This window comes from Elephas maximus, chromosome 3 (genome assembly GCF_024166365.1).
Source record: "Elephas maximus indicus isolate mEleMax1 chromosome 3, mEleMax1 primary haplotype, whole genome shotgun sequence".
Classification (NCBI taxonomy): domain Eukaryota; kingdom Metazoa; phylum Chordata; class Mammalia; order Proboscidea; family Elephantidae; genus Elephas; species Elephas maximus.
In genome coordinates this window covers 88,318,713-88,332,845 of record NC_064821.1, presented here as the reverse complement: position 1 = coordinate 88,332,845, position 14,133 = coordinate 88,318,713, and the positions used below count along the sequence as shown (strand labels likewise).

The 14,133-nt window shown below is 43.2% G+C and overlaps 1 protein-coding gene across 3 annotated transcripts in view; it reads right to left on the bottom strand.

Moving 5' to 3' along the window:
- Nucleotides 1–6,287, bottom strand: part of MAST2 (microtubule associated serine/threonine kinase 2) — a 252,812-nt gene extending 246,525 nt beyond the window's left edge. For all 3 annotated transcript variants that reach the window (XM_049879167.1, XM_049879169.1, XM_049879168.1), the window contains exon 1: nt 6,094–6,287. In XM_049879167.1, coding sequence (XP_049735124.1) covers nt 6,094–6,282 — 189 coding nt within the window. In that variant the 5' untranslated portion in view covers nt 6,283–6,287. The remainder of the gene's footprint in view (nt 1–6,093) is intronic.
- Between the last annotated feature and the right edge of the window lie 7,846 nt (nt 6,288–14,133).

Here is a 14,133-nt window from a genome sequence, read left to right as displayed (position 1 = left end):
ACATTGCATGTATCAATAGTTCGTTCCTTTTTACTGCTAAGTAGTAATCCATGGCATGCAGGTACCAGTCTGTTTAACCTTTCCCCTACTGGAGGACATCTGGGTTGTTTCCAGTTTCTGCCTATTACTAATAAAGCTGCTATGAACATCCATGCACAGGTTTTCATACAGGCTCACTTGTGTGTGCTCATAAGTTTTCATTTCTCTGGGATAAGTGCCCAATCGCTGGGGCGTATGTTAACTGCATATTTAGTTTTTACAAGAAACTGCCAAACTGCTTTCCCAAGTGGCTGTACCATTTTACATTCCCACCAGCAATGTATGAGTGATACAGCTTCTCTGCATCCTTACCTGCATTAGGTGTTGTCATTACTTTTTATCTTAGTCATTCTTATAGGTATGTAATAATATCTCATTGTGGTTTTAATTTACATTTATTTTTTAATAGCCAATGATGTTGAACATCTTTTTATGTGCTTATCTACCACTTGTATATCATCTTAAATGAAATGTCTCTTCATGTCTTTCACCCATTTTTTAATTGGATTTTTTTTTTTTTTTTTTTTTGCTTAGTTTTGTTGTAATAATATTTTATTGAGTTTTTGGTGAAAGTTTACATAGCAAGTTAGGTTCCCATCTAACAATTTCCACACAAACTGTTCACTGACATTAGTTACATTTATCACAAAGTGTCGATACTCTCTCTGTGTCTTGTTTGTTCCCTTTCCAGTACTCTAGTTTCCCTGCCCTGTCAGACGGATCCTGGCTGAAAACAGAGAATACCAGAAAGATGTTTACCTGTGTTTTATTGACTATGCAAAAGCACTCAACTGTGTAGATCACAGCGAATTACAGATAACAATGAGAAGAATGGAATTCCAGAACACTTAATTGTGTTCATGTGGAACCTGTACATGGATCAAGGGGCAGACCTTCAGACATAACAAGAGGGTACTATGTGGTTTAAAGTTACAAAAGGTATGTGGCAGGGTTGTATTCTTTCGCCTTACTAATTCAACCTATATGCTGAACAAATAATCTGAGAAGCTAGACTAAATGAAGAAGAACGTGGCATCAGGATTTAAGGAAGACTCATTAACAGCCTGATATATGCAGAGGACACAACCTTACTTGCAAAAAGTAAAGACAACGTGAAGCACTTACTGATGAAGGTAAAACACCACAGTCTTCAGTGTGGGTTATACCTTAACATAAAGAAAATTAAAATCCTTACAACTGGACCAACAAATAGTATCACGATAAATGGTGAAGAAACTGAAGTAGTTGAGGATTTCATTCTTCTTGGATCAACTATCAATGCCCATGAAAGCAGGAGTCAAGAAATCAAATGACATATTGAGTTGGGCAAATCTGCTGCAAAAGACCTCTTTACAGCATTTGAAGCAAAGACATCACTTTGATTATCCCCACCATGGTCTTTTCAATCACGTCATCTGCATGCGAAAGCTAAACGATAAAAAAGGAAGACCAAAGAAGAACTGACACTTTTGAATTATGGTGTTGGTGAAGGCTACTGAATATACCATGGACTGCCAGAAGAACAAACAAATCTGTCTTGGAAGATGTACAGCCAGAATGCCCCTTAGAAGCGGGAATGGTGAAACTTCGTTTTGCTTACTTTGGACACATCATCAGGAGGAACCAATTGCTGGAGAAAGACATCATGTTTGATAAAGAAGAGGATCAGCAAAAAAGAGAGAGGCCTTCAGTGTGATGGACTGACACAGTGACTGCAATCACGAGCTCAAAAACAGAAATGATTGTGAGGATGGTGCAGGACTGGGCAACGTTTAGTTCTGTTATACTTAAGGTCGCTATGGGCCAGAGCTAACTCGAAGGCACCTAACAACAATATATTACCTATCAATGGATCGAACTATGTGGTGTAGAAACAAAGATAAGAATTAATGTTTATTAAGTACCTACCTACTATGTGCTTTTCAATCATTATTTCAAGAGTTCATTCTCTGGTGACAGACAGACAGGATATTCATTGAGCAAACTTCTCTTCCAAGTACCAATAAATATCTATATTTCTAACAAACATTCAGACAAATACTCTGTTTCAGGCACCATTGGGCCCTAGGTATACAACACTAAATGAAACTGTCCTGGCCTCAAAGATTATACCAATAAGAGAGTTAAGATAATTTTAATAGTGGTACACTGTAACGGAAAAAAAACAAAAAGTGTGCTAGGGAACCAACGGAAGGAACATCTAATTCAGATTCTTCTAAAAAGTGACAAATGTCAAGTAGAGTTTTAATTCCAAGAACTTCAGGTTTTATTCTATGAGTAATAAGAATGAAGACAGAAAATTTCTGAGAATAGAGAATTGAAATTATCCTTTAATTAACATATACTTACCCAACACTTACCATTAGCCAGGTAGGCAGTGAGTTACAACCTTTTTTTTTTTTTTTTAATAGCGAGTGCAGAACATATTAAAAGAAAAGACTGAAGATGGACTAAATGCAGTTAAAGTACTGCAACAACTAACACTAAAGGTTATAAATGCTAAAATAAGGTAAGCATGGGGATTAAGATTTCAAAAAGTTAATGAAAGTAGGATCAGCAGAACCTAACTAGATAAGGGGCTCAAGGCAGAGGCAGAAATCAAAGACCACCATACAATTTCAAGTTTGATGTCAAGAAAAAGGAAGGATAAAGGTAGAAGCACATTTCAAAGTAGAAATAATGGGTTCTATTTTAACAATACAGTAAGTCACTGACCTTCTGGAGATCTAAGCCCTGAGTCCTGGTCAGGGCCTAGTCCCAAATACCAACACAGTATGAAGTATAACAAACATGACTCTGTGTCATGTGAAGTGAAGAACAACAAAGCCATTTCTGAGAGATGAATGTCTGCTGATCAGCTAGGCTCTTATTACCTAAATGAATGGAATCTAACCAGCCTCACGAGTTTGCCTTCGCAAAATCATAAACTATTACAAATTATGGGCCTTCGAGGTCACTTTCAAATAATAAAAATCACAAATGTTAAGATCACAAATGCTGAGAGTCTATGTTAAAAACATAATGAAGGAAAATGGAAATGTAGAACTAAGGAAAGAGGTCAGGCCCTAGAGACACAGATCACTCTACAAGGAAGTTCTGTGACACAATGCCGTGAATAAAGAGAACTACAGACCCTTGTTCCACATCCTAAGCACTTGCCACAAGACAGGATGAGCCTGCTAAAGAATAGAGTACAATAAAGGAAAGAGTGGTGGACGATGACATATCCTCAAGGAACATTTAGGGGACAGGAAGAGGAAACAGAAAAAGACACACAAGGAGAAGTCAGAGAAGCAGGAGTAGAACAGATATGACAAAAGAGAGGAAAATATCAAAAAAAAAAAAAAAAACACATGGTCAACAAAAACAAATAGTTCACAAAGGTCTGAGAGGATGAGGATTTTGGGGAGATTATCAGATTTGGTGATTTAAAGGCCTCTGGGACTTCCAGATATTTCTCTATATAAATCTTGCAGAATGAAAATCTTTACCAAGTAGCCATGTATTATTTTTAATTTGAGAAGAGAAGTTATTAGTATCCATCAGCAGCAGAATGGATAAGTTGTAGTATAGGCACACAATGGAAAACCCCACAGCAATGAAAAAGAACAAGTTATTGCTATAAGCAACAACCTGGATGAATCTTACAGCTATGATATGAATGAAAGAATCTAGTCACATAAAGAGTACAAACTATGATTTCATTTATTTGAAGTACAAGAAGCAAAACTAATCTGTGGTGGTAGAGGTTGGGAGAGTGGTTACCTTTGGAGTTGGGTAGTAATTGGGAGAAAGCACAAGGGAGCATTCTAAAGATACCAGTATGTTCTACATACTGATCTAAATAATGATTACATGTGCATATTCATTCTATAAAAACTCACTAGTCTGACCCTTGGATTTGTACGTTGTATATAAATAGGTCACACTTCAGTAAAAAAAATAAACAAAAAAAGTTATTGGTAGCCTTGAAGAGATCAGTTTTGGTACAGTATACATGTAGAAGCCAAACCGTAATGTTAAGGAATGTATACAAGGTAAGGAAACTGAGACAGTGAATACAAACTCATTTTTCAAGAGTGGTGAAAGCAAAGAAGAAATAACAAAGTAGCTTGGGTTGGTTACACAATTCCGAAGAGCTGTATTTTTTGTTTTTATTTAAGATATTAGACAAAGAGAGAATAACATACATTTCATGGGCCTACAGCCCCAGTCTGTCAGTGGGGGCTTGCGTATTACTATGATGCTGAACCGATTTCAGTGGAGCTTCCAGACCAAGCCTGGTTAGGAAGAAAGGCGTGGTGATCTACTTCTGAAAATCAGCCAGTGAAAACCCTATGGGACAATGGTCCTATCCAAACCAATCATGAGGGCAGTGCAGGACCAAGGAGAATTTCCTTCCGTTGTGCATGGGGTCGCCATGTGTCAGAGGCAACTCAGTGGCAGCTAACAAGAGCAGCAGCAGATGAGAAGGAATGAAATCAAGGACATTTGGAGGAACTAGGCTCACAGAGGAAAATACTTCCTTGAGCCTGAAGCAAAAGATGAGTAAACACAGAAATTCTGAGAGGGAAAATTCAAGTAACCTTCAACTCTCGATGAAGCATGCAGTAAGGTCAACTGGAACGAGTAAATTGATGCAGAAAAGGACTCTGGGCTTGAAACACATTTTAAAATTTTGGAGCAGGTACTGCAGAGAATGTAAAAGACAAAGATGGAGAGGGACGAGCACAGCAAAAGAGCAAAAAGCTCAGCAGTCTGAGAGGAAGGGGAGAGATGGTGGATGGTACAGTCTCCTCAGGGCTGGGGACTAGTGGGTAGTAAAATGTGGAAGAATGAAAAGGGAAAAAAATCCAAGATGCTAACAGGTGCATCACTGAAACTAGACAATAAAGAATGATGTCTAAGTAAAATATTTAAGTGAGGGCAGACAGGCAGGAGACTGATAAAAGGTACTGAAAGGTTCAAGGATGAAGTCACTAAGGTCTGCAGTTAAAAGACCCATAGGGTTTCCAAGGTTGTAAATCTCTACAGAGGCAGACTGACACCTTTCTCCGGCAGAGCTGCTGGTGGTTTCGAACCGCTAACCAATCTTTTGGTTAGCAGTCGATATGGCTTATAACTACTGTGCCACCAGAGCTCCTTTAGGGCCTGGAATAGAGCTGTGCAAAAGAAATGCTGTCACTAAAGTCCATTACTACAGAACATATTTCAGCAAATCCCATAAGATCAAGAACCACATATCTTTTCACTGTACTTCCTACAGCTGCTAGTGGCTGCTTCTCCTCACTAATAAAATTAACCTTTCTCCCCTACTCCTAAATACACCTACTCTAGACCGATAAATTACATAAACATATTCTGTCCATTCACTAACCTGATGAATGTTTTTACACTGCTTTCTATCTGTGTTTTCCCACCAAAGTGTTTTCAATGGTAACTCCTCGAAGGCAGTCTAGATTCATGAATTCTTGGCTCAAGAGTTGGGTTTGGGATTGCTCACATGCAGATATTTTAAAAAGTGCTTTCTGATGAAGAAGACTGTCACTGAGCAAAACCTTAACAATGATTCCAAACACACTCGTACAAGAATATAATGATGGCCAAATCGGGGGATGCTTAGGAATACATCATTCATTTTCATAACTGTCAAGACAACCTCCGGGAAATAGGATAACATTTACTGTATCAAACTGACTTTCCCACCTTACACTATTTACTCCTCTGGATAAGTCCGCAGAACCCCTCTGCAGCTCGCTCACGCCCAACCCACATTCCAACGTCCTTTCTTGCTATCCAGAACCCCCGACTACAAACGCCCATGAGACCATTTTTCATTCCCCTAGGCCCCCCATTTTCCATTCTACCCCAGGTCAGCACTTCCATTTCTCCACTCCCGTTTTTTCTGCCTCTCTAGACCTCCCTCTCATCCGAAGCAGCTCAGTCCCCACCCCTCAAACGCCCTAGCCAGGGTCCTCCCGCCAGAGATCCCCTCCCCCACCGCTTCCATTCAGGCTCCCCCTCCTCATCCTTTTAGACCCCGGCCGGCCCTACCTGCTCCCGGCCCTCCGGCCCCGCGGGCCCGGTCCGCTCCTCCAGCCACTGCCTCCCGGGCGGCGCTCGCCGGCGCGGGGGCAGGGGCTGGGGCTGGGGCTGCTCCGCCGCCCGCTGAGCCCCATTCTCAGCGCGGGCTGGCGGCGGCGGCGGCGGCTGCGGTCGGTCGCGGCAGCGGCTCCGCTTCATATCCACGGCTGGGCCCCACGGTCGTCAGCGCCGCGACTGCCCCGGCCCCGCACGGCCCCGGCACGCAGCGCTGCCGCGCCAACCACCGCCCGCAGCCACCATAGCCGGGCGGGCGCCTGATCCACCGGCCCCAGCCCGCCGTTCCTCCGCGCTTGCTGGGGCCTCAAGCGCCGCGGCCTCCTCCGCACTCCTTACACAGGCGGCAACATCGCCGCCACTTAGTCGTCTACTACCGGGCACACGCTCTGCCGGCCACCCGCCACAGCCGCCGGCTCCACCGCCAGCCAGCCGCCCGCCCGCCCGCCTGCCTCCGACCCCGCCCCGCCCCGCCCCGCCCCGCCCCGCCCCGCCCCGCCCCCCCGCGCGCGCACACGGGGAGCCCGCCCGCCACCTCTGGTCGCGCGAGGCCTCCCGCGCACGCGCCAGCGAACGGTCGCGAGATACCCGCAGGCGGCCCAGCGGCGCCGTAGGGGCAGCGGAAGGGGGCGGGGCTCCCGGCGCTGTTACTGGCTGCGGAAGCTCATTGATTCTTTCATGCATTCATTCATGAAAGTGTGTGCCAACCAGGCTAAGTGCTGGGACCCAAAAATGAGTTAGAACCAATCAGTGTCCTTAAGGAACAAGGTCAGAGGGGGCCGAAAGAAGGCAAAATATACAACTAATGGATAGAGCACTGACGCATGCCTTTTTATTGAAACCTAATGTCAATAAAAAGACATGCGTTAGTGCTCTATCCATTATTTTTTAATGTTCTGGGTTAATCCTCACATCGCACTTGGGAAGTAGGTCTGCTCATTCCCGTATTACGGAAGAGGAAACAGGTAAAGTGACTTACACCAGGTCACCCAGCAAATCAGTGACCAAACTGGACAGGGCTCAAATTGTGGCCTTTCTGCCCCTTCAAACTGTTTCCTTTTGCTTCCAGACACTAAGACAGGGTGCGGAAAGCCCTAAAAAAAAAAAAAAAAAAGTAATGGATTTCTTAGGGGAAAGGAAATGGAAAAGACTTTCGGAATATTTCCCAGGATTCCCCACTGACAATGAAGTCATCTTGTTGTAGCCCAGTCCAGCTATGACCTGGGCAGTCTGGGTTGCTGCCTCCAGTGACTCATCTGCTCAGTAACACGTGCCTGTAGCTCAGCCCTGCCTGGCCTCCTCTTTGGCTTCAGCTGGTTTGCCACAAAGTTTTATTTTTCCTCTTTTGACCTGACCCATTTGTCCTGGGCCTCCTCCCTAAACTCTTTTTGAGAAGCAAAAAAAAAAAAAAAAAGCAATAATAGCTAACATTTATAGAGTGTCTACTGGATACCAGATATGGTGCATTCAGTTCACCCATACAGCAGACACATACACAAACGAGAGGTAAGTTCTATTGTTTCCATTTTATAGTCGAGGATTCTGAGGCTCAAGTTAAGTAGTAACTTACTCAAAATCACAGTTAATAAGTACAAAGCCAGGACTCAAACTGAAGTCAGTCGGACACCAGAGCCTACACATGTAATTAATGTGCTCTACAGCCCATCATCAGCCTGTTCCTGTATTCTGGTCTCCAGTTCCTCAACACCACCCATCTAGTTGCTCCAACCAGAAACCTGAAAGTCACTTATCCTGGACTCCTTCCTCTTCTTCCCTCCCCCACACCCAATTAATGAACAAGTCCTGTTGTTTCTGTAATCTCTGCAATCTGCCTCCTCCTTTCCACTGGCACCACCTGAGCTCAAGTGTTATCTTCTGTCACCTACTTTACTGGAAAGCCTTCTAACTGGTTCAACTACCTTCAGTCCCATTCTCTTCAAACCCATTCTCCATAAAGCAGCCACAAGCATCTTCATATAACATGTTACTTACTTACTTAAAACAGTTAAATCGATCCCTGTGACCCTCAAAACAATGTCTAAACTTACTATGGCCAGCGAGGCCATGCATAATCTGCTCTCTGCCTACCTCTTCTCCTGTTAATCCCCACTGTACAAACTGTTCACAGTTATACCAGTTGTTTATAGTTCTCTGCATGTACGTGGTCTGCCACGTTCATGGTTATAAGCAACAGGAACAAACTCTGACTATCCTAAGCCTAAGGAGAAATTTTTTGGAAGGCTATTTAGAGGGCGTCCAGAACTGAACAGATTCGAGAAGCAAGCTTGCCAAACAGCAGGAAAAAAAGTGGCCTATAGGGACTGACTGCACATCAGGGACAATCTCAGGACACTGCTGGCACTACCACCCCCAGACACTACCACCAGACAATGTGCTGTGCTGCTGCCATACACCCCACAGGGAAATTCTAACCTTCCCTTCATAGTTGCATCACCATTCCAGATTCACAGTCCCTGGCAGGAAAATCCAACCAACTGAACCTTGGTAACTTAGATACCAGAAATTGATTTGTGAAACTCCACAAACATTTATTAAGCAGCTACAACAACATTCTTCCAAGCCAGACCACATATTGTATGATTTCTTTTATATGAAATGTCCTAAATAGACAAATCAGCAAAGACAGAAAGCAGATTGGTGGGTGCCTAGGGCTAAAAGGGTTACACAACTCTGAATACACTAAAAGTCATTGAATTGTACACTTTAAGTGGGTGAATTATATGGTATGTGAATTATATCGCAATACAATTATTTTTTAAGAAAAAGAGAAGGCTCTCTGACCCTGAGAAAAGCTTGGAACTTTTTAAATTCCCATCACACGTGCTAAGAGAGAGACGTAAACTGAGGGAAACAGGTAGAAAGAGGAAAGAATGGGGAGATGAGAATAGGATAAGAGTTTCAGAACAGCCTTATAGGATTTCAAAAACTCGCTTGACCCTCATAATTGTACATAATATAGACATTAAATTTTGCCTAATTATGAAAAATATTAGAGTTGGTCATCTATTCAATCACCTATTTATTCATTTATTTGCCCATCCATCACTTAGTCATCCTCTCACCCATCACTTAAATATCTAACAAAACCCTGTGATGCTTGTGGGGATACAGGGAAAAACCACACATGGCCTGTTATAGATTACAAGTGTTAGATTGGGGTGACGGAACACATGAGATCATTGACTTCATAGAAGCCAATGTGTGCTGGCAGGGCCTTCTCTGGAAAGGCCCTTCACCTAAACCACCATAGCCCAGAATCTCTTGATGGCTCAGAGCTAGGCACAGCTGCTCTCAATCCTTCCAGCGATTATCAAACTCTTAGTATCAAAGTCACGCTAATAAAAATTACACAGCTCTTTCACAAATAAGAATAGGAATTCATCTATTATACTTTCTGTATTAGAACCCTATTGCAGCACCTTATCCCAGTGATTGAGGTCGGTCCCTGGATAGCAAAGTTCTCCATGGAGAAGAGACAAGTTTTTTCCCCCAAATTCGAAGCTAGGTAAGGTTAAAGAAGCTTCAGAAGAAGTATTTGTAGAGATTGGAGATACCAACAGGAAGGGGAGATGCGTTTCTCAGTCTCTGGCTGGATAGTTCATGAGCTACAAAGTCCACAGGTCTCTGCTCAGGAGCTATATTAGAGAACAGGAGGTGATAAGGGAACTCGACCTAGGTTCCTTGAAGAAGGTGGTCGATTTGAACATAGAGGCTTTCTTCTCGTTTTAAGGTCTCTAAAAGTGGGAAAGGAGCCCTGGTGGTGCAGTGGTTAAAGCTGCTAACCAAAAGATTGGTGGTTCAAACCCACCAGCTACTCCACAAGAGAAAGATGTGGCAGTCTGCCTCCATAAAGATGTACAGCATTGGAAACCCTATGGGACAGTTCTGCTCTGTCCTATAGGATCACTATGAGTCAGAATCGACTCGACCGCAGTGGGTTTGGTTTTTGGGGGGTAGAGGTAGGAAGCTTAACTAAATTGCCTATACCAGTAAGATAAGAAAGGGCTATGGTGTAATGATGACGCCTTTGAATTATGCTGTTGGTGAAGAATATTGAATATACCATGAACTGCCAAAAGAACAAACAAATCTGTCTTGGAAGTACAACCAGAATGCTCCTTAGAAGCAAGGATGGCAAGACTAGGTCTCACATACTTTGGACATGTTATCAGGAGGGATCAGTCCCTGGGGAAGGACATCATAGTTGGTAAAGTAGACGGTCAGCGAAAAAGAGGAAGACCCTAAATGAAATGGATTGACCCAGTGGCTGCAACAATGTGTTCAAACATAGCAACAATTGTGAGAATGGCGCAGGACCGCCCAGTGTTTTGTCCTGTTGTGCATGGGGTGGCAATGAGTCAGAACTGACTCGAGGGCAGCTAACAACAGCAACATGGTAAAATGTGCCTGAAGGAGATAAAATAAGAGACATGCCCACCCCAGTTTCCACAGCAAAGGGCTCCACTCTTCTTAGGGTTCCAGTTGAAGGAATACTGAAAGAGAAAATGCAAAACTGTATGGATGCCTAGGCAACTTAAAATGAGAAGATGCCCTACCTAGAAATGTGATTCTAGTCCCAGACTGCTGGCAAGGAACAAAAGAAAAGACACAGCTGTCCCTCATTTACCCATTGCTACAGAGTCGATTCCAGCTTATACAGACACTATAGGACAGGGTTTCCGAGGAGCAGGTGATGGATTCAAACTGCCAACTTTTGGTTAGCGGCCAAGCTCTTAACTACTGTACCACTAGGGCCCTGTCCCTCTCTTAAGGTGTCATTAATGACAAAGGGGTCAGAGTGAAACTGAACACTGCACCACCCAAGTGAAGGCTACCATATCAGGGAAGCCACCAAAAGCAGAATAATCATACTAAAATAGAGTAAAACTCACCAGGAGGAGGTCAAATGCATAAAGATTTCTACCCCCAATCCCTCCTCCTTGCTCCCAACCCTTAGAACAGCTAGTTCCAGAAAAAAGTAGTGAAAGAAATGCCCTAGACCGAGACCATGTCTTCCTCCATTCCAAAGTGCGGGAGTGCAAAGAGTAGTAAAAGAGAAGACCTTACACCCCTCGGATACTTTGGGTCATGATTCTGGCCTGAAATTGGGCAGAGAAAGTGTGGCAGACACTATGGGTGGCTGACATTACGATAATTCTCAACCCCCTTCTGCCCTCTCATCTTCTACTATAGAGGCTGGAAAAGTCAGTGTGGCAGACAGACAATAAGAATGACCCTCATGATCCTCTCCCAACTGGTGTTTATGCCTTTGTGTAATCCCCTCTCTGTGAGTGTTGGTGGAATCTATGACTTGTTTCTAACCTTTAGAATACAGCAAAGATGATGGGAATATTACTCCCATGGTTACATTAAGTCACATAAGACTGTCTTGCTAGCGGATTCACTCTCACTCTCCTAACGGCCTTGAAGAAGCAAGCTGCCATGTTGCTAAATGTCTATGGACAGGGCCACATGGCGGGAAACTGTAGATGACTTCTAGGAGCTAAGGGCAGCCTCCAGCCCAACAGCCAGCAAAGAATAAAACAAAAGAAAAAAAACATGAAGCTCTCAGTCCTACAATGACAAGGAAATGAATTCTGCCAACTCCTGAATGAGCCTGGAAGCAGATCCTTCTCCAGTTGAGGCTTCAGATGAGCACAGCCTGGTTAATACTAGGCTAATGTCAGCCCAGTAAGATCCTGAAGCAGAGAACCCAGCTAAGCTGTGCCAAGACTCCTAACCACAGAAACTGTGAGGTAATAAATGTGTGTTGTTTTAAAGTTTTAAGTTTGTGATAGTTTCTTGTATGGCAATAAAAAACTCTATAATATAGCCACATACTCACTTTCTTGGCCTCCCATTAGCTAGAGATGGCCTTGTGACACAAATCTGGTTCAAATCTGCTTTTTCTCTAGTCTTCTGCAGCTCAATAAATGGCAAGTTAATATTTTCAGTAGCTTGGGCCAAAAACCTCAGAATGATCCTTCAGTTCTCTCTTTCTCACACAGTTCACATCCATTTCATTAGCAAATCCTATGCAAATTAGCAGAGTATTATAATTATCTTGGAGAGAGGTAATGGTGACTAGTACTAAGATAGTGATGGGGCGGGGGGGGTGGTAGGAAGGATGGAAGAAAGCAGGTGGATGTTAGAGAGACTCAGAAAGTAGAAACAAGAAGACCTGTTCAACTGTATCTGGACAGAGAGGACTCGAGAATGGTTTCCAGGCTTTTGGCTTGGGCAATGAGGTAAGAAACAGTGGAGAAAGAGACATTTAAAGGAGATGATGGTTAATTCTATTTTAGATGTATTTGTTTTGAAATGCCACTGAGATACTGAAGTAAAGATGTCCAGAGAGTTATTGGTTGAATGGGTTTAGAGCTCAGAACTGAAGGCCACCAGAAGTGAGATATATAACTAATATAAACTGTTCCACAATCTGATAGTATAAATGTGATCACATCTTTTTTTTTTTTTTTTTTCTAGTTAGCCTCTCAGGTCCCTCACGTCATATTATCAGAAAGTCTAGTACCTCCTCCTTAACTCTCTAAGAACCCCAAGATTATTATATTTTCTAAAAAGTAAGCATGGCACTTATCTATTGTTGTATAATAAACCCGCTGCCATTAATTCCAACTCATGGAAACCCTATAGGACAGAATAGAACTGCCCCATAGGGCTTCTAAGGCTGGAATCTTCACGGATGCAGACAATCACATCTTCCTCCCACAGAGCAGCTGGTGGGTTTGAACTGCCAATCTTTCAGTTAGCAGATGAGCATTTTAACCACTGTGGCACTAGGGCTTCCTGTATAACAAACCAGCACAAATTTTGTGGCTTGAAACAACCACCATTTATTTTTCTGACAATTCTGTGAGTCAAATGGATGGTTCTTGTGGACTGGGCCAGTTCAGCTGATCACGTCAGGCTTGCTCATGCATCTGTAGTCAGCTGGAGAGTTGACTGATGGCTAGATGACCTAGGATGGCCTCTCTCACATGTCTGGCAGTTGGCAGGCTATTGGCCATAGCAATGGGAGCAACTAGAGTACTTATTTCTCATTCTGTAAGCTAACTCAAACTTCTTCACATGGTAGCAGTGGCAGGTGTTGAAAGAGCAGAATGAAGCTTCAATGTGAAAGCACTTTTTGTGGCTCTGTTTGTGTCAGGTTGGCAACTGTGTCATTGCCAAATCAAGTCAAAAGTGACAAAGCAAGTCACTGTGGGTTGGGACTAAAGTTATGTGGCAAGGTGTAGTGAAAATAAGCAAGGGAAGAATGTATGTCTATCTTAGAAATCTACTACAGGAAGATCAATCCAACTTCCAGAGCCAATTCCACCTAGAATTAGATTAGCCCATTATCATCATGGCTTCCTGGGACCACAAAGCATTGCTTTCAATGATAGGTCTTCCCAATCCAGAAGAGGTTTTTTGAGGGAGGATAATCTCATTCTCTCAATACTAAGCTCAGTCAAGGGTGCCCAGGCCAGAGTTCCTACATTTGGAGCTCTTAGTTTTCCACCCACTAAGATTCCGTACATAACAGTCACTTACATGGAAACAATCAGCCCTAGGACAAGTCCCAAGGGAGCCACATCCTAGAGACCCAGAAGTTCTTCCTCTTAATCATTAAAAAAAAATACCGAGGGTCTACTTATATTCCTTGACTGCCTGCTTATCCCCCTAAGGAAGTGTGATCATTAAGGTTGTGTGTCAACTTGGCTGGGCCATGATTCTCAGTGGTTTGGCAGTTAAAATGTAGTTGCCAGTCATATGATGATGTGATCACTTTCATGATGGGATCTGCTGTGAGTAGTCAATCAGTTGAAAGGGAGTTTCCTTGGGTGTGTGGCCTACATCAAATATAAGTGGACTTTCTGGCAAGGCTGGCAGGCTTTGCTCACTCTGGATCCTGCAGCTGGCTCCTGTTCATCTGACCTCTGGTTCTTGGGACTTGAGCTAGCAGCTTACCTG